Here is a 22,063-nt window from a genome sequence, read left to right on the forward strand (position 1 = left end):
CATAGTCAGAGCTAGGGACTGAACTTTTGTTCTGAGATCAAGTGACTGACTTATTAGTATTAATATTTTAGGAGCAATAAGAATCCGTAGTCAAAATTAGTGCCCCATCTTGTGAAGCAGGGGTGGCCAACCTGTGGCATGTGTGCCACAGATGACATGGTCAGCGTCTGGGTGTGGCAAATGGCAGATTGAGGGGACAGCACAGTGATAGATTGGGCAGGGGGAGGGCATTGGATTGGCACTTGGGGAGGAGAGTACATGGCTGATTTGCAGCACATCTGTCAAAAAGGTTGGCCCCCACTGCTATAAAGCATTGTCCTTTCAATGGATTATAGTCACAAACTTAACTGAAATCCCAGTCTTGTGCTAAAACTGAGCATTGTTAACTTTAAGTGACTGCTTAAACTAAAATGTAGTTGTAGTTCTGTGGCAGTGGTCTAAGACATTACATGTAAAGCTTGGGATTGTAAAGATAATAGTGAGCTTTCCTCCTGGTTTTTCTGTTTCCCCCTTCATTCATTCTGCCCGGTGGAATTGGGATAGTCTTCTCTGAAATGGGTTCCAGTAAAGCAAACGTGATTCAGTATTTGTTGATTTAAAAAAAAAAAAATCCTACAGTATTATTTTTGCCTGAGAAAAGATCTCTGAAAGCCCAAGAGCCTCGGAGATGAAGTTTCCATAGGTCTGAATCCAGGGGCTCGTAGGGAACTTGATAAAATACTCCAGTAGGAAGAAAAAAGGGGAGGGGAGAGAGAAGGGATCAACACAAGAGCGATGGGAAAGAGGTTCCCAAGAGAATATATTCATTGGGACACTGATCAGCCACCTACTCCTTTCTGGTGGTAGTTTAGTGGTTAGAAATGACAATGTTACCCCATCTCTTAAGAAGCTGTTTGGAATCTGTAGGCTGTATTATAATGCTGTTTCATGAATAAATCAAATCATGATGCCAGCTAGATTTGTTCAAGATTGGAAGTAGGGTCTATTACAAAAGCAAGACTCCAATTTAATTTTTATATTAAACATTTTCATGTCAAGTTATGGACATGCTATTAAAATATTCATAAAAAAATGCTTTTATGTTATCAGCTGTTCTGGTAAATATATAGACCTGCTTATTTCCACACTTAGAAAGGAGTGGCATGTGGAGTATCAGATGTTTAATAATTTTAGTGATGTTCCCTTTTTAACATAAATGAATGTAGGGATTTTACAAAAGACTTAAATTTACCCCACAAAATAAAACTCGTTAAAACAGATTTCAAGGCCCGAGTGTTAAAATTGGGTCTCAGCCTTTGACACTGATTTCCCTTCCATGGATCTTTTTTAGGAACTTCTTTATGTTTTAAAGAGTCCTAAAAAATTAATAAGAAAACATTGTTCCACATACTGTGCTTGTTTGGGGAAGTCCTTTTGTGAAGATGTAATTGGACATTTCAGGACCCCTTATGGAGAGAAGAGGAGGTTTACTTCAAATATGTTTTCCTTAAAGTTTGCCCAACAAAACTCTTGTTGAACATTATCACTCTTAGTAATACAGAATGTAAGGTTCTTTAAAGGGAAATGATTTACATCTGTTTTTGTTTTGGTTTTTTTTAACGCTTATGATAGTGATATTGTCTTCTCCTAAGAGAGAGAGAGCTTTATTTTTGTGTTGGGAAATATTTATTTAGTTTCTCTGATCTATTCAGTTTTAAGCCACAATAAAGAGTGAACCCAAAAATCTTTCTCTATATTAGAAAGTTCTGTTCTATTAGTGAATCAAACTAAGTATATTAGTGAATTATAATTATTTATATTTGTTGCTGATGGTGATGTATTACAATTCAGTGTGGCTTTAACAGCACATGGGGATTGTGCTTTTTATGCATGGAAATACTGTAGGGGTGATAAGTCAGAGTAGGTGTTGGGTCTCATTTGTGCAAGTTGCTCCCCATTGGCAGGTGTAAGCATTTGCCAGCACGAAGAAACTGCTTTTGGGATCAAGACTGAAACCTTTCGCCTTTATCATCGCCAGTGCTTTTTTTGCATCTGTCCACAATTGAGCTGTTAATCTCTGTTTATGGCTGATGTTAAAATTGAATCTTCTGTGGGATTTGGATGTGGAAATACTGAAAGATACCAGCTTGCATGTTTTCAGCATACATTTTTATGATATGCCATTCAGCTCTAATGAAAATCAGACTTATTTCACTGCTTCCTCGGTTTTGGTAAACCTCTGGCATCTACAATATACAGAGTTTTACTTTTCCTACTTTAATTCTGACCATTTATATGCTGTGGCCTAAATGATGGGTGTCTTTTATGGAAACCCTCTGCCCCAAGTTTTTATCTCCATTGACTGATTGTGCGTGTGCTTTGTTTTGGCAAGAAGTTGCAAGTGCTTTTCATGAAGCATAATCACATGCATTATGTTGACTGATTTAAATGTTAAATTCCAAAATACATTAAAATACTTTCCTATGTTACCACATTTCTGTCCAACTAAATTTTTTTTTAAATACTTTTAAGTAACTTAATTTGGCTTAAAAGGGAAAATGTTTGTTCTCTTCATATACTTAATTCTCATGGATAGAGGGATTTTAGGAGCATTCCAAGGGGAGAACATACTCTGAAGTAATAAGCTAACTGTAGTAAGGTGCTTCAGTGTTTCAGCTTCTTTTCCCTTAGAAGGTGGCCTCTCTTGACACGCGTACCTTTTGAAAGCTGTCCTAGATGTAATTTCATGTGTTTGGGGCAAAAAAAATCAAACTACTTTGAAAATGCCTCTCTTAGACACACAGAAGATACCCATGTAGACTCTCAACTGCTGTAGTGGTAAATATTGCAATGTCTTGATTGTGAAACTTGAATGTGTGTTTAATTTTTTGTGAACAGATTGATGACTCTTCTGCATCTATTTCTCTGGCCCAGCTAACAAAGGTATATATGCATATATATATATATTTTTTTTTGTCAAATCTAACAATGAATTATTTGCTTGGTATTTTAAGTCCCATGCTGTGATCTATATCTGGTTAATTTTTGTAATTTGAACAAAACTTTTAGTGAAAAGTGCCGAGTTTAACTTGAAAATGTGTGTACATATTGATTGATACTATCCTGTAAAGAGTAGTTCCCAGTTTGGGAAGATAGAAGGGGAGTACCTTATCAGCCTCAACATAATGTTGCAGTATTAATCATCTTCAAGACACAAGAAAGAAGCACTTCAGAAGCTGTTTACCGTTTCTTTCATACGTTTCAGTAATTTTGCTTTGGAAACTAGCGCACTTTTTAAAGAAGAATTTAAAATACTGGCTGTAAGTTATGGACTTTTCAGGGGTTTTTGTAACAGCCAAGTAGAAGTGTTCCCATAACATGGACAATTGCATGTTATTTTTTGCATTTGTAGACTTTCCAGTGATAGATCAGCTCTTTGAATGTCGCACATAACTTCCTAATTTGTAGCCTTGTAGTACATATACAGTGAACAGCATTTATACAACCTAATTTGTTTGAACACAGACTGTGTAAATTGTGTAAATGTATCTAATTGTTTATAGGAATATACCAATGTGTATGTGTGGCATATTGGCAACTGTGACCTGAAAATGTTGTAATGCCATGTTTTGCTATGAAACTGCTTGCATTTATGCTCAATAATGTGTACTTTTGTCTGGGAAAGCACTAGTGACTACTTATTAAAGATATCAGTGCATCAGGCAATTAAGCTTTTGCCCTTGAAAAATTCTAAGGAAGGGTAGGACCTATTGCAGAGTAGTTAGACGTCTTCTTTTGAGGGCAAAATCTGGAGCTCATGCCAGGAAAGACAAAAATCTTTCCATCTGCAATTTCCCCACCACCAATACAAAGGTGCCAATACAAAGGTGAAAGATCTTGCGTGCATTCAGCAACTTTTTTTTTTTTTTTTTTTTACTTAAGAATTGGCTATCAGAAGAGATTTGGTTTCCATTAGTGCTGTCCCTAAATCTGTCCTCTGTTTTGTAAACTCATGTCAAGTTTCTTATTCTAAGATGCAAAAAACTGTCCAAGTGGTGTACAATTTTTTAAAAGTTTTTTTTTAGACTTTTTTTTAATGAAGAAACATTACAAACAACTCAAAACTGTTACTTACTTTAACCTCTTCAATGCAGAGTGGCTTAGCATGGAGGCAATGTGTTTAACAGTTTCCCATTTTATTCCTATCTTGTATTAAATGCCATATTTGAATTTTGGTCTATTCCTACTAATGTTTTGTGGTTTTGGGTGTGTTTGTAAACTGTTTGGGTTCAAACAAATTAGTTGAGTATCTGTAAAGCACATTTTCTGTAAATGTTAATGGATATGATTTCATAGCTGTCAATTTTTTGTTGTTAAGAAAAAGCTTTGTATATGAAACAATCTTTTAATAAAATGTTGAAACTAGTTGGTTGCTTTTGTGAATGAATGTATAAAAGGATAAGACGAGTGGTTGATCTGAATGCTAGGTGCTTGAAGATCCAAGTAATTAGCAGTCACTTCCTTAGACCCTGCTTGTATCTGGACTAGTGTATAGTAAATATTTTAACAAAAACTGACAAATTTTTTTTAATTCTCTTTTTAAGTTGGCTTCAATATTTTTGCAAGGCTAGCTCCACATATAAGGATTAAGTTTACGATTTGTATATTAAAAGGACAGTTAACTAGAAAACTGTGCGCTAAATACTATACCTGCTGTAATTACAGCACTTAATATTGATCGTTAATTAAAATACACTTGAGTCTGTTTACACAGAGGGTTTTTTTTTGTATTATTGAAAATGTCCATATAAATCCACAGTAGGGGAACAAAGAAAAACTTTGAAAAGAAATCTGGAATTAAGCATGCATTCTGAAAGGAAGTGGTGTCAAAAGTTGGACTTAAAAAAAAAAAAAAAAAAAAGAGAAAAGAAAAGAAAAAAGCCAGTTTCAGATTTAAGTTGACTGTTCCTTTTACATTGCAAAACGTAAATGCTGCTATTAAACCTGTATTCATGTTTCTATATGAAAACATACTCTGTTAAATACATATTTTTTCATAGATAGCCTGGAGCCCGAAATCTAGTGTCTTAAAAATATTGAATAAGGGTTTTTTTTACACTTAGTTTCAGCCCACTTCTGTATAAGAGAAAATTGGAGCAGTTACACAAGTCTTTATGTAAGGTACAAACAGAGCCTAAGGTTTTGAGTGCCCAAGAAAGTTTTTCTCAAATGAGCTAATAGGCACACAAACATCATGTAATGGCCTAAGGACTCCCCAGAACATCTTCAGGACAATATGTATTTATGTAAGCAGCTATATTAATGCAACTTCAGCTAGAGCTGTGCTGCTCTTTACAGGATTGGATGAGTGGTGTTGTCTTTGGCTGTGTGGACTTAAATGTGTTTCTAATGTGTGTGTCAAATAATTACCTATTAAACAGACTGCCAATCTGGCTGAAGCCAATGCTTCCGAAGAAGATAAAATAAAAGCTATGATGTCACAGTCTGGCCATGAATATGATCCCGTCAAGTAAGTGTTCATATCAAATATGTTATTTAAAGACTGTGCTCGTTTTTGGTGTTTTGGGTTCTTTTTAAGTTAGACACACATGCACACCTTTATTTTTATTTTTTAACCTTTAGTTACATGAAGAAACCCTTGGGCCCACCTCCACCATCATACACATGCTTTCGTTGTGGAAAACCTGGCCATTACATAAAGAACTGCCCAACAAATGGGGTAAGAGCCTGGTAGAACTACAGTGCTGTTTTGTTTTGAATATTCCCGATTCATTGAATTTTCACTGATGATCTAACTTTATGTGCATAGGCAAAATAATTCAGAGCAAAGGCTCTTGTATCCTGTGGTGACTTACACAATTTAGTGAGACATTCTTATTGGTGGAAGGGGGAAGTCTGTAACTCAGATTCCTCTTTGCTTTGTTACCCTTACAGAGGTAAAGACTGAGTACCTGGATGCTCTTCAAAGAGTTTCTGAATGCTTTTCTTTATGTTCCTCTGAATGGGAAGAATTGAAAGAGGCCTGATGCCACAATGCATTCTGTACTAAAAAGTAGCAACTGCGCATTTAAAGTGCATGTAAGAAGTGCAGGCTTAGTTATTGTCACAATAGCTGGCCGTTTTCTAGTCTGTTTGCCTAAACAAATTAATCGCTTTGGGCATTTATACACATACCTTTTCGTTCAGCAACCTGCCAGAGATCCGCCACTGCTGAGCAGACTCGATTAATGGAGTTTGCTGCACGTGCAACCTGATGTGTACTGCATTGCGCCATGTGCAGTTGTATAAATGGCAACATGCGTGTCAACGCGTAGAAAATGGCAATATGGTTTTGAGCTAAAGCACCTCCGAGGTGTTGAAGCTCAAAGCATGCCGCTGCTGTTTTCTCAGCACTGACGTGTGTTTCTCCACTTAGACAGCTGTAAGTGGGCACTTTTCAAAGTGCTCGGCGTTGCAGTGCTTATACATGTTACAATGCTCACTAAAATGATGGTGTGTGATTTTAGCCCCCCCACAATCAATGATCGTTTGAAAGAAACTTCATTTAAAAGTTTAAAATGGAAGAAAAAATTGTGTTGAAGGTGAAATTTGCTTTTGTTTCTTCAGTATAGGTGTCATAATTTTGTCTCTAGCTCATCCTTAGGGCACCTTCAGTTGCCTTCCTATTACAAGTTCTGGCAGAGTTCATCCTCATCTGAGACCTTATGTTATGATCTCAACGTTTCAGTGTAGATTTTTTTATGAATAAACAAATTACTGTTTTAATGCTTTCTTAGTGGTTTGGACATACTGTCATACCGTTGTTATAATGAATGTAGAATGATGGGCACACTCATTTTCCAGTGGATTAGCGTTTACCTGATACATGCATCAAGATTTTTCATCTGCTACTTGAGATGTGAAAAGGAAAGAGTAGGCCATGATCCTGCAAAGACTTGTGGGTGTATTTTTTACTTTACTCATTGAGTTCAAAGTTTCTACCTAAGTATATTTCAGGATCATGATATTTCTCAGGCTACAAGTGTGCTCTCATGAGTAGAGTAAGCTATGGTAGTCTGAAGTGCAGAGGTACACGCCCATTGTCCTATTTGAAGTACCTGTGAAGTGTCTGAGATAACACTTGTTTCTGAGACAGTGGTGGCTGATTGGAATGAATTGCTATTCAAACTGTGTGCCTAAATGATTGTCCTTTGCTACAGAAATTCAGACCCGGATAAGCTGGTGTCTATTTTTACCATAGGATCCAAAATAAAAGGCTTTGTCCATGGAGAAATAATGTCAGATTTTAGTTGAGGGTGCTATCCTGCCCTGCCTTCTGTATGTGTTATAATGTAGTACTCAGATTGGGGGGGGAGAGAATTAAATACATGTTTTTACCAGTCAGATTCAATAACCCTTGAAATAAATAACCCTTTAAAGATGAGCTATATCTGGATGTTTATTTCTTAACAGGACAAAAATTTTGAGTCGGTTCCCAGGATTAAAAAGAGCACAGGAATTCCTAGAAGTTTTATGATGGAGGTGAAGGATCCCAATACAAAAGGAGCCATGCTTACAAACACAGGAAAATATGCAATACCAACAATTGATGCGTAAGTACTATAGAGCAGGCTGAAATGCGACTAATGGGCCACTACACAAGTGCTTGGATGGGAGCGAAGCTGCGTCGGCTGGCATCTATAATCCCCCTCCATGTCGGAGCCACTGCAGCCGGCTGTATTTAACAGGAGTTAGGTGCAGCTATGGCAAACTGCCACCCTGGGTCTAATTTTGGCAGATTTCAGGATTCCTGGCTGTGGGGCAAAAAGTATTCTTAATGTCTTGTTCCATTTATACATGTGTATATAGCCATCCATGCAAACTGAGCCTGCCTACATGTGTTGTCATATCAAGCAACCTCTTGTCTCCCGATTTTATTTGTTTTCTTGTAATCAACTTTGGCAGTAAAATGTTAGGAAAGTCTGGACTGAAACATGCTAGAGGGAATATAACATTTCGTAATGTGTATTTCTTAAATAAGCCTAACGAGATAAGCAAAGGTTAAGTTCAGGAATAGCATTGAATCTTGCCTGTTTCCTGTTGCTGGATTGAAAACTTTGGCTTGCCAATACTTTAAGAGCATGGCTGCACAGCCTGGTAGGATAGGGTGGGGAAACTGCAGTGATTTGTAGTATAGTGACTATGCATGCTCCTGTCCTTGGCAAGTGCAGGCTGTCATCCAGCTTTCAGAGGGAAAGCTACCATGTGCTTGTGTAGAATGAAAGCATACAAATGGGCAGTAACCACCGAGCAGCTAACATGCTCTTGTTTGTGGAGTTGTGTTTTAAATACCATGGTAACAGGATGCTGAAAATAAAGGCAGTTTTGTCGTTGTGACATACTGCCTAAAAAAATACATGTGTTGATGGTATATCACTGTCACAATAAAATATTTTGTACTGGTTATAGAGCAGGGGACAGGTGCTTGGGAGGCAGAGGATGAGGCACTCCCCAGCTTGCAGGCTCCAAACTGGAAAGAGTGAGGCTCTTGGACATCCTTGCAAGACCTAAGAAACTTTTGGTAGCTTAAGCTGTAACTGCTGGCTGTCAGCCAAGATGCAATGTCCTTAAAAATACAAAAAACATCCCTCCTGATTTAATATAAATGAATTAAAATACCCTTTAAAGAACTGTTAGCAAAAATTCATTTATATATATATAAAACTTTACTGTATTTTTCTGTGATGTTCTGCTTTATGTAGAAGCTGTATCATACCTGAGTAATTGGCACAGATCAAATAAGTACTTGATGCTGGTTTTTTCTGTAATATCAAACATGCTGAGCATTTGAAGTATGCAATTGGGATTTTTCTTTAATCTAGTGATAACATTGGTAGTTTTGGTGACATTTCCATAATCAGATTATTTGAAATGAAAATTATTTTCTTTTAGGGAGGCTTATGCCATAGGAAAGAAGGAAAAGCCCCCTTTTCTACCAGAGGAGCCATCTTCCTCTTCAGAAGAGGATGATCCTATTCCAGATGAATTGTTGTGTCTGATCTGCAAAGATATAATGACTGATGCAGTTGTCATTCCCTGCTGTGGAAACAGTTATTGTGATGAATGTAAGTGCCATATTCAAATGTTACACTTAACTCAAGCTGCTAAATGTATAAAGTTCGACTTGGTGATCTTACAGTAGTGAATGGGAAATGAATGAACAAAAATGGATGTGTTAAATTGACATTTTAGAAAGGGATGGTGCCTTAACCAGCAAGGTCTTGCATTTTATTTGGCTGTAAAGGAAAAAGGAAAGCTTATAGCTCAAAAAACAGAGTAACGTTTATGTAGGGAGTAATAACCACCAGAATAGCAAACAGTTGGCCTTCAGTACAGTCACTGTGCTACTGACTGCATCTTTTTTGAGTAAATGATTTCTCCAACCCACCTCACTTTGATTTGTTAACGATCGTCACGTAGCCCTGTTACATTTGGAAAACTAGCATAGACAATTCACTGTAGGCTGAAACCAGTGGAAAGGTAGGCCCTTGTTGAAATTTCTTTCGAAGGCCATTCAAAATAATTTTAACCCAGTTTGATGCATTCTTAAGAATGCAACATAACCATTTTTCTTGAGGCTCTGACTGCTCGTACAACTGACTCAGCTAAACTGTAGCTGATTTTCTTTCGACTCCTTTACTAACTTCACTGTGCGGATTGTGAAATACTACTAAATGATGTTTGAACTCAAAAAAGCATTTTTTCACTAGCATTTCCATAAAGCTGTGGAAGCAGTTCTTTGTAAACCATCTTTACCAAAAAAAAAATCTTCTTTTAAATTATAATCATTCTGTCATTGTTTCTGTATCTGAAATAATAGTCGCTCTTAAAACTGGATGGTTAAATGATTTGTGTTAAAATAATAGCACATGCTAAAACTCAGTGATTTCGCTCTGGAAATTAAACGTTTTTCACCTAGGCTAAGGACTAAACTAGCTTGAAAAGTTGGCCCACATAAAGCTTCAAGAAGCTTAATGAATTTAATGCTTATACAGTAGGAATGTTAACTCCCAGCACATTTACCTTTCAAGCCCTTTAGTTAGGGCAGAAAAAAAACACTTTTATATTATATGCTTGTAATCCAGGTTCATTTTCCTTGGAGCCTAGTGTTAATCTTGCACGTGGATTTGGGAATATAGTGTGGACCAAAGATCTTTAGCTCAGCAAAAGTTTTTTTTTGATTTTTTTTTTTTTTTAACTCGGTATTTCTAATGGTTTACAGGTATCAGAACAGCACTACTGGAGTCAGATGACCATACCTGTCCAACTTGTCATCAGACAGATGTTTCCCCTGATGCTTTAATTGCCAACAAGTTCTTACGCCAGGTAAGCTTATGCCATGTGTAACACTGTCTTTGCAAATACCTAGGCGGTAGGAAAATCGGATTTATAACAACTTCTCCATAATTAAGGCTAAGTTGAGAATTATTTTTCAAATCAGTTACAATATATATTAAATGTTTGCTTCCTGTCTTGCTCAAATAAATCCATCAAGTATGTGATTTCTCAGTTTCAGCAGTGATCATCGATGGATATAATTTGTTGAGTCCATGTGCGGTCAAATGCATGTTCCAGATTTTAAGTTTTCACAGGAAGAATTTCTGCTTTCACCTTTCACCACTGTGGAGAGAGCAAAGTGGCTGTTTAGTCGGGGATGATCCTGCCTTGAGCAGGGGACTGGACTAGATGATCTTGAGAGGTCCTTTCCAGTCTAACTTTTTCCTATGAAAGTATGAACTATTGCAGTGCTAGTTCCTAAGTCATCAGGCAACCTGAATTTGAATAGCTCTGCACAGAATGCACTTTCCTTCTTTACTACAGTGGAGCTTACTACAGAAGTTTAAATAGCAATATTAATTCTTGCTTTCAGACAATTTTTCAGAAACATACCAATAATGTGATACGCTGATTTATCTGAAGTTTTTATATGCTTCAGTGCCTGTGGGCAATCTTAACTCTAAATAAAGGAAAGGGGTTTTATATGAGAATAGTAATCTTTATGTAACAATGATTTTTCTATTTTTAGGCTGTAAACAACTTCAAAAATGAAACCGGCTACACCAAAAGGCTCCGTAAGCAGATGCAGCAACCAAGACCAGCGGTCCAGCGGAACATGCAACCTGTAGTGAGGCCAACGGTTTCCAGACAACAGGATCCTCTAATGATTCCAGTAACTTCACCTGCTCATTCTGCTGCTTCTTTGACATCATCGTTGACTTCTAGTCAGTCATCTGCATCTGCTACTATGTCAGCAAATCCGTCTTCTGGACCTGGAGCTGCTGCTGATCTGTCCATATCTCTTCGCTCTGAAAAGCCAGACGGACCTTTTCGGTAAGTATGGTGTACACACAAATAAAAAATACATAACCTTAACACTACTTTCCCCCTTCCATTTATCTCTAGTGCTTGATTTGTCTGATAGCTACTTGTACATCCTGTAATGATGGGTGACACAACTAGCACATGCCTCCCTTTTGGCTCCAGGTACACCCTAGGAAGCTCTAACTTATTTTATTGTATTTCACATTCACATTACCAGGGTTTACAAGCATGCAAACATGATTCACAAGATAAATTCAGAGATTTCAAACAAGAAATCAGTGTTAGAAAAGCCACAACATTCAGAAAGGTTCTGAGTTCTTTGAAACAGAAATGCTGTATTTTTCTGTGGTTTGAAAACAAATGAAAATTATAAGATAACGTTTTCCAAGAGTTGCCTTGAGTCTGAAAAGGTTGAGAACCAGTGATCTAGGGTCAGAACAGGTTCCATTAAAATACAGAATCAAGCCAACAGTGCACATTCTGGGAAGTAGTAGGTCATAAATTATTGCTACAAGGTTTTTTACACACACACACACACACACACACACACACACACACACACACACACACACACACACACACACACACACACACACACACACACACACACACACACACAGAGTAAAAGCCGCGTTATTAACTGGCATGCCGGCTTGTAAGGTTTTGCCGAGCCCCCATGGCCCGGGGCAAAGCAGCCTGTGCTGCCGAGCCTCCACAATAACAAGTTGTTTTTTTTCCCCTTTCTCTTCTGCCCCCCTCCCTGTCCCTCGCAGCGGGAGGGGCGGTGATGCGGCAGGAGGGGTGGCGGCGCACCGGACGCGGCAGGAGAGGCGGCCTCTCAGGTAACCGGCATATTCTGTTATCTGGCACCCCCAATTCCCCATGGGTGCTGGATAACAAAGCTTTTGCTGTATTTACATTTAACTCTGCATACTGTAACTTTTAAGATCCAAACTGTTCCTGTTGAAATGTCATTAAAATGAAATAAAATAATCAACGACTGTAGTGTAAGGCTTTTGCCTTCTTAACTCTGTGGTTTGAATCTAGGAAGTGCCTCTACCCATTAGTTGGAGGTATTGTAGACTCCAACAGGCTAAAGGTATCACTGATTGCTGAGGCCATTATTCAGAATAACAGTCCAGCCTCTAAATCCCTGTCTGGAAACTTGTACACATTTAATTTAAACTTTGGCTTTGCAGTGTATATAACGTCAAAGTTGTGTACCTTTTAAAAGCTGTAGTACAATTTACATGTACAGAAAATTTACACATTTCCCTTTTGACCTTCCATGTTAAAAATGCATCTACAACTTCATTGAATTTTTACGGCATGTAGTGTATTCCTAAGATAACTGGTATAAAAGTATATATTTTTCCAGTCTGAAGTAATTTTGTTGTTTTTTTTAAAAAAACTTGGCTCAATCCTTATACTTCCAGTGGTATTCTAAATCAGTGGATTTGAATGGCACAGATCTTAATGTGTATGTGTGTGGGGTTTTTTTCAGGGATGCAGATAGTGTTATACCTCCTGCTGCTATTGTGACAGCCTCGGAGCATTCAAAAACTTCTTCCTCTCTCTCAATCAGCACTGTGATGGAAGAGAAAGTAAAGGTATGCTTTACTTCAGCATACAAAATGACTCTCCTGTATTTTAAGACAATTGCTTTACTAATTTTTCATCCTTTATCCTTAGGGCTACCAGGTTCCTGTACTAGGACAGCCAGCATTACCAGGCCAGCTTGCTTCACAGGGACAGTCAATACCCACTACTGGTAAGTAACTACAAGTGTATCCAGACTTTTTTCTAAATATTTATTTTCAGCTGAACTAAATGGAAATTTTTTTTTCCCCCCGAAACAGGTCAGCCAATAAGAGGCAGTCTGGTTCGTTCTTCAGGCAGCAGGCCAGGCTGGGAACCGTAAGTGTTTTTTACCTCAAAAAAAATCACTTTAGTCTCTTTTAAGCAGATTGTAACCTGCTTAACTAGAGAGTGACTTGCCATATTGAATGTGTTTCATTGTAAACTAACTGTTCTCCAAGTGTATATGTAGACGGACACAGAGAATGCAAGTTAAGTAATAATAATAATAAATGAATTAATCAGAATTAATTTTTACAAAGGGAAATCAGGTGGAAAATTGCCTCCTTGATAACTAGAAGAATGGGACTGAAGACATTTGTTTGTCCATTAGAATTTGGCTTCAATATTTTGAGTGCTGGATTTTTTTTTTTAAGAATTTGGTTAAATTTAGTTGAGATTAAATTATGGAGAGGCAAACGCACACAACCATTTATCTTATAGCAGTTTTGGAGTTTGCTTACCTAGTGCTTTCAAATGGTGAAACATGCTTTTTCAGTCTGTTTGAAAAGACTCATTCAGCTGGTCCTTCTTTCTGGGATGTGTGCTCATTAATAAGCATTTGTTAATCTGTAAGCGTACGTTTCACTCTACAAATACTTAAAAGGAAAAAAAGCGACAGCAAATGGAGGGGCCATGCTAGAGGTATCTTAATATCTCAAATTCAATAAACAGGACAACTATTGAGGTACGAGAGAGTGCAGTTGAGTCATCGTGAGATCAACATAGGAAGGCTCTGTGGAAGAAGTTAAAAGAAGTTCAAGAGAAGATTAGCTAATGTTTGCACGGTGCTTTGAAGATGAGAAGTGCAAAGCATTAAATATGTCAGAGTGGCAAAGGAGTGGTGGGCACTTGGCACCTGGGAAATGGGAGACTTCTAAACTTAGGGAGAAACCGTCTAAAGTTGCGGAGCTGAGAGTAAGGAAAGAAGACTGAGGTTGCTGTTGGGGGTGAGGATATGTTAGGGGAGAGTAAGGAGCACAAGCACAATATAGGAGGAATGAGCAGACGTAAGCAGGGAGGAATTCAAAAGACTGAAGTTGAGAACAAAGGCAGAAAAAAGCCCAAAGAGACAGCAGCTTCATTCACTTTCCTCTTTAAAATAAGGGCAGAGTGTACCAAACAGTGACACGTGTTTTTGGGTTTCTTTAGAAGTTCAAATCGAGGACGCCCGCATAGTGAACGTACACAAAGGACTCAGGCCCCAACATTGCCAGCATCAACACCAGTCTTTGTGCCTGTGCCGCCACCTCCCCTGTATCCGCCACCTCCCCACGCACTTCCTCTTCCACCGGGGGTACCACCACCACAGTTTCCTCCTCAGTTTCCACCTGGTCAACCTCCACCTGCCGGGTACCCTGTCCCCCCTCCAGGATACCCCCCAGCTCCTGCAAACATATCAACACCTTGGGTACCAACAGCAGTACCATCGGCTCATTCAAATGCCATCCCAACGACACAAGCGCCTCCTTTATCTAGGGAGGAGTTTTACAGAGAGCAGCGGAGACTTAAAGAGGAGTAAGTATTTGGTTCTGAATGAAGTTGCCTTATGTTTCATAGTTCTGATTCGGTAGCATGTCGGACCAGAAATATGCTGAAGTGCGTCTGCCATAAGCAAAAATGACTTAAAGCAAGTTTTTTCCAATGCGTTTTTTATTACAGATGGTAAAGCTGCAAAACTGAAACAAGGCCTCTGTAATTCCAAAGTTTTCCCTGAAAACTTGTCTAGGAGTTTTTAGCTGTCATTGTTTAAATAGGAAGTTCATTTTCATTTGCATGCAATGTACATTCGCTCATTTAGCCTTCTTAGTTTGTTAGGTCCCTTTTTGTGATATAGGTCAAACGATAATTATCTTATTTTAACAGGGAAAAGAAAAAGTCCAAACTTGATGAGTTTACAAATGATTTTGCTAAAGAATTGATGGAATATAAAAAGATTCAAAAGGAGCGTAGGCGTTCATTTTCCAGGTAATTGTTCATCTCACCACAAAGACTAAAAATCGAATAGGTGGGAACACTGCATTAGTAACTTGTCCCTATGGGTGATTCCTAACAGATGAATCAAGGCTCTTTTGGGAGAAGCAGTGTGTGGGAAGTCACCTTCCATTGCCTATGTGTTATCAGGCCTGTACATTCTTTGTGACATTTTAACTTCCAGGACTGCAAATCCGGTGGCTGTCACTAGGATGAAATTCACTTTGAGCTTCTCTTAGAAGTTAGAAGAGCTGAATTTACTTTTTAATTTTTCAAAAAAGAAACTATTGCTTTTATATGCTGGTTGAAAGACTTCTCTGTGCAGAGCTTCTGAATATGCAGTGGCATGTTAAATTAGAGATGTGTTGTGGTTTTTTTTTTTTAAGTTTCCTCAAGGAAAAATATGCAGCTGGTCATTCTGTAAAAATGTCCACCCTAAGAGTATAGATTTCTTCTGCAGCACTGGTCTGAATAATTCTGCAGTAGTAATGTGATGATAATCTTCTGTTGGTAGTAACTCTGAATCATTAGTGATATTAGTACAAGTTACAAGTTAAGAGCTAAAAGCTTTTAAATGTGATCTTACGTGAAAGAAGATCAATATTCTTCAGCGTTAGCGCTCTCTAGCCGGGAGGTCTAGCTTATAGAGCGTTACTTAAATAGTACTGTACGTAACATTGCAGCACAAAGTGTTATGCCTACTGTGTAAATTGCCAAATAAGCAGTAAAGTTAAATAGACTCAGCTGACATTTTAAGATTTAGCTTTACTGTCTCCAAGCTAATTCATGGTCTATTAATGTTTGGTATTGCACTTTAACCATTAAGACTTGCCCTTTTAGCATCTTATTGTAATATCAATGATCTGAGTAGTCTCTGCTTTGCTGAGTAGTGAATATTTGTGCATGCTCATACCAGTAGAGGCCACTGTACACCACCTTAAATCAATTAACAGATAAAATAGTTTATACGATGGGAATGAATGGAGCTAGACTTTGGATTCTCAGTCTTTCTGCACCAAGTGTTATGCTAGGTGAAACAAAGCAGTGGCTTTTCTCACTCATGTAAGCACAGGCTTTTGTGCATTATCACATCCATCATAACTTCACAGTGGCACTATGTCAACAGCCCACAGTGGTTCTGGCGTCACAGTATACTTCTATATAAAACAAAACGTTTTGGGGAGCAGAGCTGTTTTACATTAAATCTGTGGCTTTTTTTCTTTTTAAGGTCCAAGTCTCCGTATAGTGCTTCATCTTACTCTAGAAGTTCGTATACGTACTCCAAGTCAAGATCAGGTTCATCTCGCTCTCGTTCGTATTCTCGATCATTTAGTCGCTCCCATTCTCGCTCCTACTCACGGTCACCTCCGTACCCACGGAGAGGGAGGGGGAAGAGTCGTAACTATCGTTCTCGATCAAGGTCCCATGGATATCACCGTTCAAGATCAAGGTCACCCCCGTATAGAAGATATCATTCACGTTCAAGATCTCCAATATTTAGAGGTCAATCTCCCACTAAGCGGGCTGTACCCCAAGGGGAAGGGGAAAGAGAGTATTTTAACCGATATAGAGAAGTCCCTCCATATGACATTAAAGCCTACTATGGCAGGTCTGTTGATTTCAGAGATCCATTTGAAAAGGAAAGATACAGAGAATGGGAAAGAAACTATAGAGAATGGTATGAAAAGATTTATAAGGGCTATGCTGCTGGAGCCCAGCCAAGACCCCCGGTAAATAGAGAGAACTTTTCTCCAGATCGGTTTGGTCCACCAGGAGCTAGACGAGAGAATTCCCCATATGCTCGGGGTCGTAGAGACGATTATGCTGCTGGACAGAGCCATAGAAATCGTAATATAGGTGGCAATTATCCTGAAAAACCTGGAAGAGAAGGCCATAATGTTAAAGATCCTGCAAAACCGAAGGAAAAGGAAGGTGAAAACCCCTTGGGAGATGGCAAAGGAAATAAACATAAAAAGCACCGGAAGAGGAGGAAAGGAGATGAGAACGAAGGCTTTCCTAATGCTGAGCTGCTGGAAGGTGCGAGGAAGCCGAGAGAGCCACCTGCTGGAGGCGAAGATATTAAACCCGACTCACTGTTCGTGCTCCCAAGCAGGGATGATGCCACGCCGGTCAGGGATGAACCTATGGAAGCCGATTCTATTACTTTTAAACCAGTATCTGAAAAAGAGAAAAAAGAGAAAGATAAGCCTAAAGCAAAAGTTGACAAGACAAAGCGGAAACCAGAAGTTGCTGCCACTGCTAAGAAAGAGAGTGTAGTAAAACCAGCTAAAGCACCCCAGGATAAAACCGAGACTGAGCGTGAAAAGTCTCCTCGAACAGACCCTCCGGCGAAAAAAACAAAGGATGACTTGCCAAAGCCAGACAGTATTAAAGCATCTTCCTCCCAAAAGGATGAGAAGGCACTGGGCACGCCACGGAAAGTTCATCCAAAAACAGCAAAAGAGCATCCAGAAACCAGACCAGCCAAGGAGGAAAAAGCAAAGAAGGACCATCCGAAAGAAGTCAAGCCGGAGAAAACGTCAAGCAAAGAGGAAAAGACAAAAAAGCCTGTGGAAAAAAGCAAACCTTCTGATGTAAAACCTGAGAAAAGAAAAAGAAAGGCAGAAGAAAAGGTAGATAAAGAACATGAAACCACTTTAAAAACGTCGAAACCAGAAGTGGCTGAAGTGAAACCGTCACCCAAGGGAAAAGCTGACCCTGATGGTGAGAAAGCAGAGCGAACCCCTGAAAAGGACAAAGCTGCTTCTCTGCTTGCCCCAGCAAAAAAGATTAAGCTTAACAGAGAGACAGGCAAAAAGATTGTCAGTGGAGAAAATGTACCTCCTGCAAAGGAACCTGCTGAGAAACCTGAGCCAACCAGTAGCAAAGTTAAACCAGAAAAGGTTAAAGGAAAAGTGAGAAGAAAAGTAACAGCAGCTGATGGGTCTGGTTCGACTCTTGTGGATTACACCAGGTATCTTCCGAGTTTCTCTTTCCCCATCTTTTCTCTTCTCTCTCCTTTGTAAAATCTGTCAGTTGACCAACTACAGGTCAGCTAAGTCCATAGTCAAATAAGCACATGGGCACATTCCTGCAAGCTGTGTATTGTCTTAAAATCTGTTCAGAATCAAACTCAGCCCTCGAATTTGCCCCAGCTCCACCCTGCACCTGTGTTGAGATTCCTCCTCCTTGTCCATCACCTGCTTAGCTGTGTGCATTACACATCCTCTCATCTGTGGGATGGGGGGTGCCCCTTCCCTTCCCTTCCCTGGGGTCTGTTAACTGCTAGGGGCAAGAGGGAAAGCAGTTTGGCGTGGAATTTCCATTCTTGTTATGACTGTAACAACACATGATGCAACTATTTTGAAGTTTATTGCTTGACAGCACTATATTTTATTTTAGGATTATTGTAACAGGAATTTTAACAATCATCATTCTTCTAGAGAATTGTGTATGCAAGTATCAGGAATTAGCTGGATAGGGGGTGAATTAGAAAGACTGCACAGTTCCTGACTTGCTTGTTGTAGAAATAAAGGAGCCCCCCCCCCCCCCTTTTTTTTTTTTTAATAGTGGTGGAACTATAGCACGCTGGAATTGCCAGATAAGATTTGGTGCTATGATGATTTAGTGCCTAAGCTAGATTCAGAGGTGGGAGATAGTACTTTATAGCTTATAGTCTGATCTTGCAAGATCATCTTTTTCTAGTCCTGCCCCCTCTTATAATTTGAACACTTTTTTAAAAGCTAGTGAATATTTGGAATTTGAACACTTGAAATGAAATGCAAATGCTTTATCAGAGTGGTGTACTTCATAACAAAACAACCTGCTGTAACCATGGATTTCAGATTTCGATCAATGTGCATATGTAATGGATTTCAGGTCTCGATCAGTGTGTGTATGTAACTTTTCTTTTTTTTTTCCTGTTTAGTACTAGCTCTACTGGAGGCAGTCCTGTTAGAAAGTCTGAAGAAAAGCAAGACACAAAACGGACTGTCATTAAGACCATGGAAGAATATAATAATGATATAACAGCCCCTGCAGAAGATGTCATTATTATGATTCAGGTTCCTCAATCAAAGTGGGATAAAGATGACTTTGAGTCTGAAGAGGAAGACGTTAACTCTACACAAGTACCTTCAAATGTAGTAAAACCCTCTAGTGTTGTAAAAAACGTGAGCGCTAAGTCCCCAAATCCTCTGAAACACACTGAAAAAGAATCTGAGTCCTTGGAAAAAACACAGAAAACTACAAAAGAAGCAAGTTACGAAAGCTCCCAGCACGAAGCAAAAAGCTCAAAAAACTCTGTGTCAAGTGAAAAAGGGAAAACCAAGGACCGGGATCATTCTTCATCAGACAAGGACGCCTCGGAGAAACGGAAAAGCAATGTTCAACCGGAAAAAGACAACTCTGAACGTGGGGCTGAGCAAGGAAACCTAAAAAATCCTCCATCATCCAAAGACAGCAGATCCTCAGATAAGCATGATACTGGGCGTGGATCCTCTGTGAAAGACTTTACTCCTAGCAGGGACAAAAAATCTGATTATGATAGCAGCCGGGATCATTCTAGTTCCAAGCGTAGGGATGAAAAGAATGAGTCCACAAGGAGAAAGGACTCTCCTTCTCGAAACAGGGAGTCGACCTCGGGTCAGAAAAGTAAACCGAGAGATGAAAGAACAGACTTATCCAAAAAGGGATCGGGAGATTCTAAAAGGAGCAACCATAGTCCTCCAAGAGACAGCAGAAGGCCATACGATCACAAAACTGGGCACGATTCCAAACGCTCATCAGAAGAACACAAATCTTCAGACAAAAGTTCAGCTAAAGAAAGGGAGAAACACACATCAGAAACAAAGAGCAATAAGGAGAGAGAGTCAAGTGGCAATAAATCATCTCACAGACATGCATCGCCAGATACAAAAAATGAAAAAGAGCATGCTGCTGGGCAAAGCGACAAGAGCGCCGTCAAACCGAAGCCTCAGTTAAGCCACTCCTCTCGACTCTCTTCCGACTTAACCAGAGAAACTGACGAGGCTGCGTTCGTCCCAGACTACAACGAAAGCGACAGCGAGAGCAATGTGTCTGCAAAAGATGAGGAGTCTATAGGAAAAAATGCTAAAGAACTGAAAGAAAAGGCAGTGGAGAAGGTTAAAGAGACTGTACCTGCAGCAGCAGTTGGTCAGCCTGATGTAAGCAGAAGTCAAAGTCAAAGCAGTCCCAGTGTTAGCCGCAGCCGTAGTCACAGCCCTTCTGGAAGCCAAACTCGAAGCCACAGCAGCAGTGTTAGCTCGGCTGAGAGTCAGGACAGCAAGAAAAAGAAAAAGAAGAAAGACAAAAAGAAGCACAAGAAGCACAAAAAACACAAGAAGCATAAGAAACACACTGGAAACGAGTCTGAATTGGAGAAAAGCCAAAAACACAAACACAAGAAGAAGAAATCCAAGAAGAGCAAAGATAAAGAAAAAGAGAAAGAGAAAGATGACCAAAAAGTGAAATCTGTCACTGTATAATATGACAGATAAGAAAAATTGACTTAATTACTAAGTCATCTGTATTAAATTTTGTTATAATGTAAGCAAATTCAAGCTTTGTAAATAATGACATGAAAGACCCTGTGCTGCACTTAAAATATTGCTGCTTGATTATTTGATTTTTACATCAGAGCTTTATAAAGTGAACGTTTTGTACAGAATTGTGAGTTGTGACCATGTAACATGAAAGGTTTTGCTGGGGCATCTTAATTTTAACCACCATTAATTAGTTTGGGTGGAGTTTACTGTACTGTGAAAATTTTCACATTTGAATTTTTTTTAATTGCCTGGCAGAAAAAGCTGGTATCAGTTATAAAATATCAGCAGAATGATTTGCAGAATTCATTACAGCCCTGTTATGTCACTTTTTGATTACAATAAAAAGTTTTCAGTAAACTTTATTCAATGTGATGGAATTTGCAGTAGTACCTGAACATATACAGGGTATGGGCAAGAACAGGGACAGATAATAACAAATGAAAAGTTTCAGGCAGCCAAAATATAATACACATAATATATTGACAGTTTTAACCTTTAAAGAAAAAAAAAAAAAAGTAGAACTTCAAGAAAATTAAGGATATAGCAAAAAAAAAAAAAATAGCACTTTTTTAAATGCCAGGTCATGCCAAGTAGATGTGTGTGCGTGTGTGGTTTTTTTTTAATATTTAAAAAGGTATATTACCTGAAAAAATACCCACTAAAAATAGCTGGTATTGACTTTTTAAATAATGTCATATTTGAAGCTTATCACATGTCAACATTGTTCCCGTTTTGTGTTGAAGAACCAATGCTACGCGTTGGCAGATGTTTACAACTGTATTCCTGGGAAACTGTCCAGATTCTGTATTTCCTTTCATATTGGTGCTGATCACCAAGAGACTTGTGTTTTTTCAAACAGGCGCTTTCGTTTTGTAACCAGATGTCGATTACTCTGATGTCACAGTTCCTTGTTATGTCGCCATAACGTTGCTATTGCTATCGTTGGGTTTTGGATTTAGTGAATAAATATGGTGAGAAGAGGCAGCCAATTAACAAGTCAGGGTTTTTGTATGCGAATATCTACGTACAATGAGAGGAAATACAGAAAATGGTAGATTTAATTAAAGGAAGATCTATAGCGTCACTTCAGTTTAGTGACCGCAACGTTCAACACTGCAAGAGTTAACCTGACGTCTTTTTCACTGTGCATGGAGAGTCGCACCCTGTTACCATGTGAGCTTGGTGACAAAAACCCCTTGGCTACTTTGGATCTGGGATTTGGCCCAGCTGAGATCTATTTGAAAATATTTAAATTAAAGTGGCATTTCAGGGCGTCCTGCTTGTGGAGACTGTTTTGTTCAAAA

General features: G+C 38.8%; 1 protein-coding gene across 5 annotated transcripts in view; it reads left to right on the forward strand.

Annotated features, from left to right (window-relative positions):
* Positions 1 to 21,121, forward strand: part of RBBP6 (RB binding protein 6, ubiquitin ligase) — a 35,981-nt gene extending 14,860 nt beyond the window's left edge. For 2 of the 5 annotated variants that reach the window (XM_059716495.1, XM_059716496.1), the window contains 15 exons: positions 2,878 to 2,922; positions 5,421 to 5,509; positions 5,623 to 5,719; positions 7,453 to 7,592; positions 8,932 to 9,104; positions 10,262 to 10,365; positions 11,066 to 11,370; positions 12,135 to 12,203; positions 12,866 to 12,971; positions 13,054 to 13,132; positions 13,221 to 13,278; positions 14,371 to 14,736; positions 15,085 to 15,186; positions 16,421 to 18,166; positions 19,121 to 21,121. In XM_059716495.1, the coding sequence (XP_059572478.1) occupies positions 2,878 to 2,922; positions 5,421 to 5,509; positions 5,623 to 5,719; positions 7,453 to 7,592; positions 8,932 to 9,104; positions 10,262 to 10,365; positions 11,066 to 11,370; positions 12,135 to 12,203; positions 12,866 to 12,971; positions 13,054 to 13,132; positions 13,221 to 13,278; positions 14,371 to 14,736; positions 15,085 to 15,186; positions 16,421 to 18,166; positions 19,121 to 20,699 (5,058 nt within the window). In that variant the 3' untranslated portion in view covers positions 20,700 to 21,121. The remainder of the gene's footprint in view (positions 1 to 2,877; positions 2,923 to 5,420; positions 5,510 to 5,622; positions 5,720 to 7,452; positions 7,593 to 8,931; positions 9,105 to 10,261; positions 10,366 to 11,065; positions 11,371 to 12,134; positions 12,204 to 12,865; positions 12,972 to 13,053; positions 13,133 to 13,220; positions 13,279 to 14,370; positions 14,737 to 15,084; positions 15,187 to 16,420; positions 18,167 to 19,120) is intronic. The other 3 variants (XM_059716497.1, XM_059716499.1, XM_059716498.1) reach the window with 2 other exon arrangements.
* The last annotated feature ends 942 nt before the right edge of the window (positions 21,122 to 22,063 follow it).

Source organism: Alligator mississippiensis, chromosome 13, assembly GCF_030867095.1.
Source record: "Alligator mississippiensis isolate rAllMis1 chromosome 13, rAllMis1, whole genome shotgun sequence".
Lineage (NCBI taxonomy): Eukaryota > Metazoa > Chordata > Crocodylia > Alligatoridae > Alligator > Alligator mississippiensis.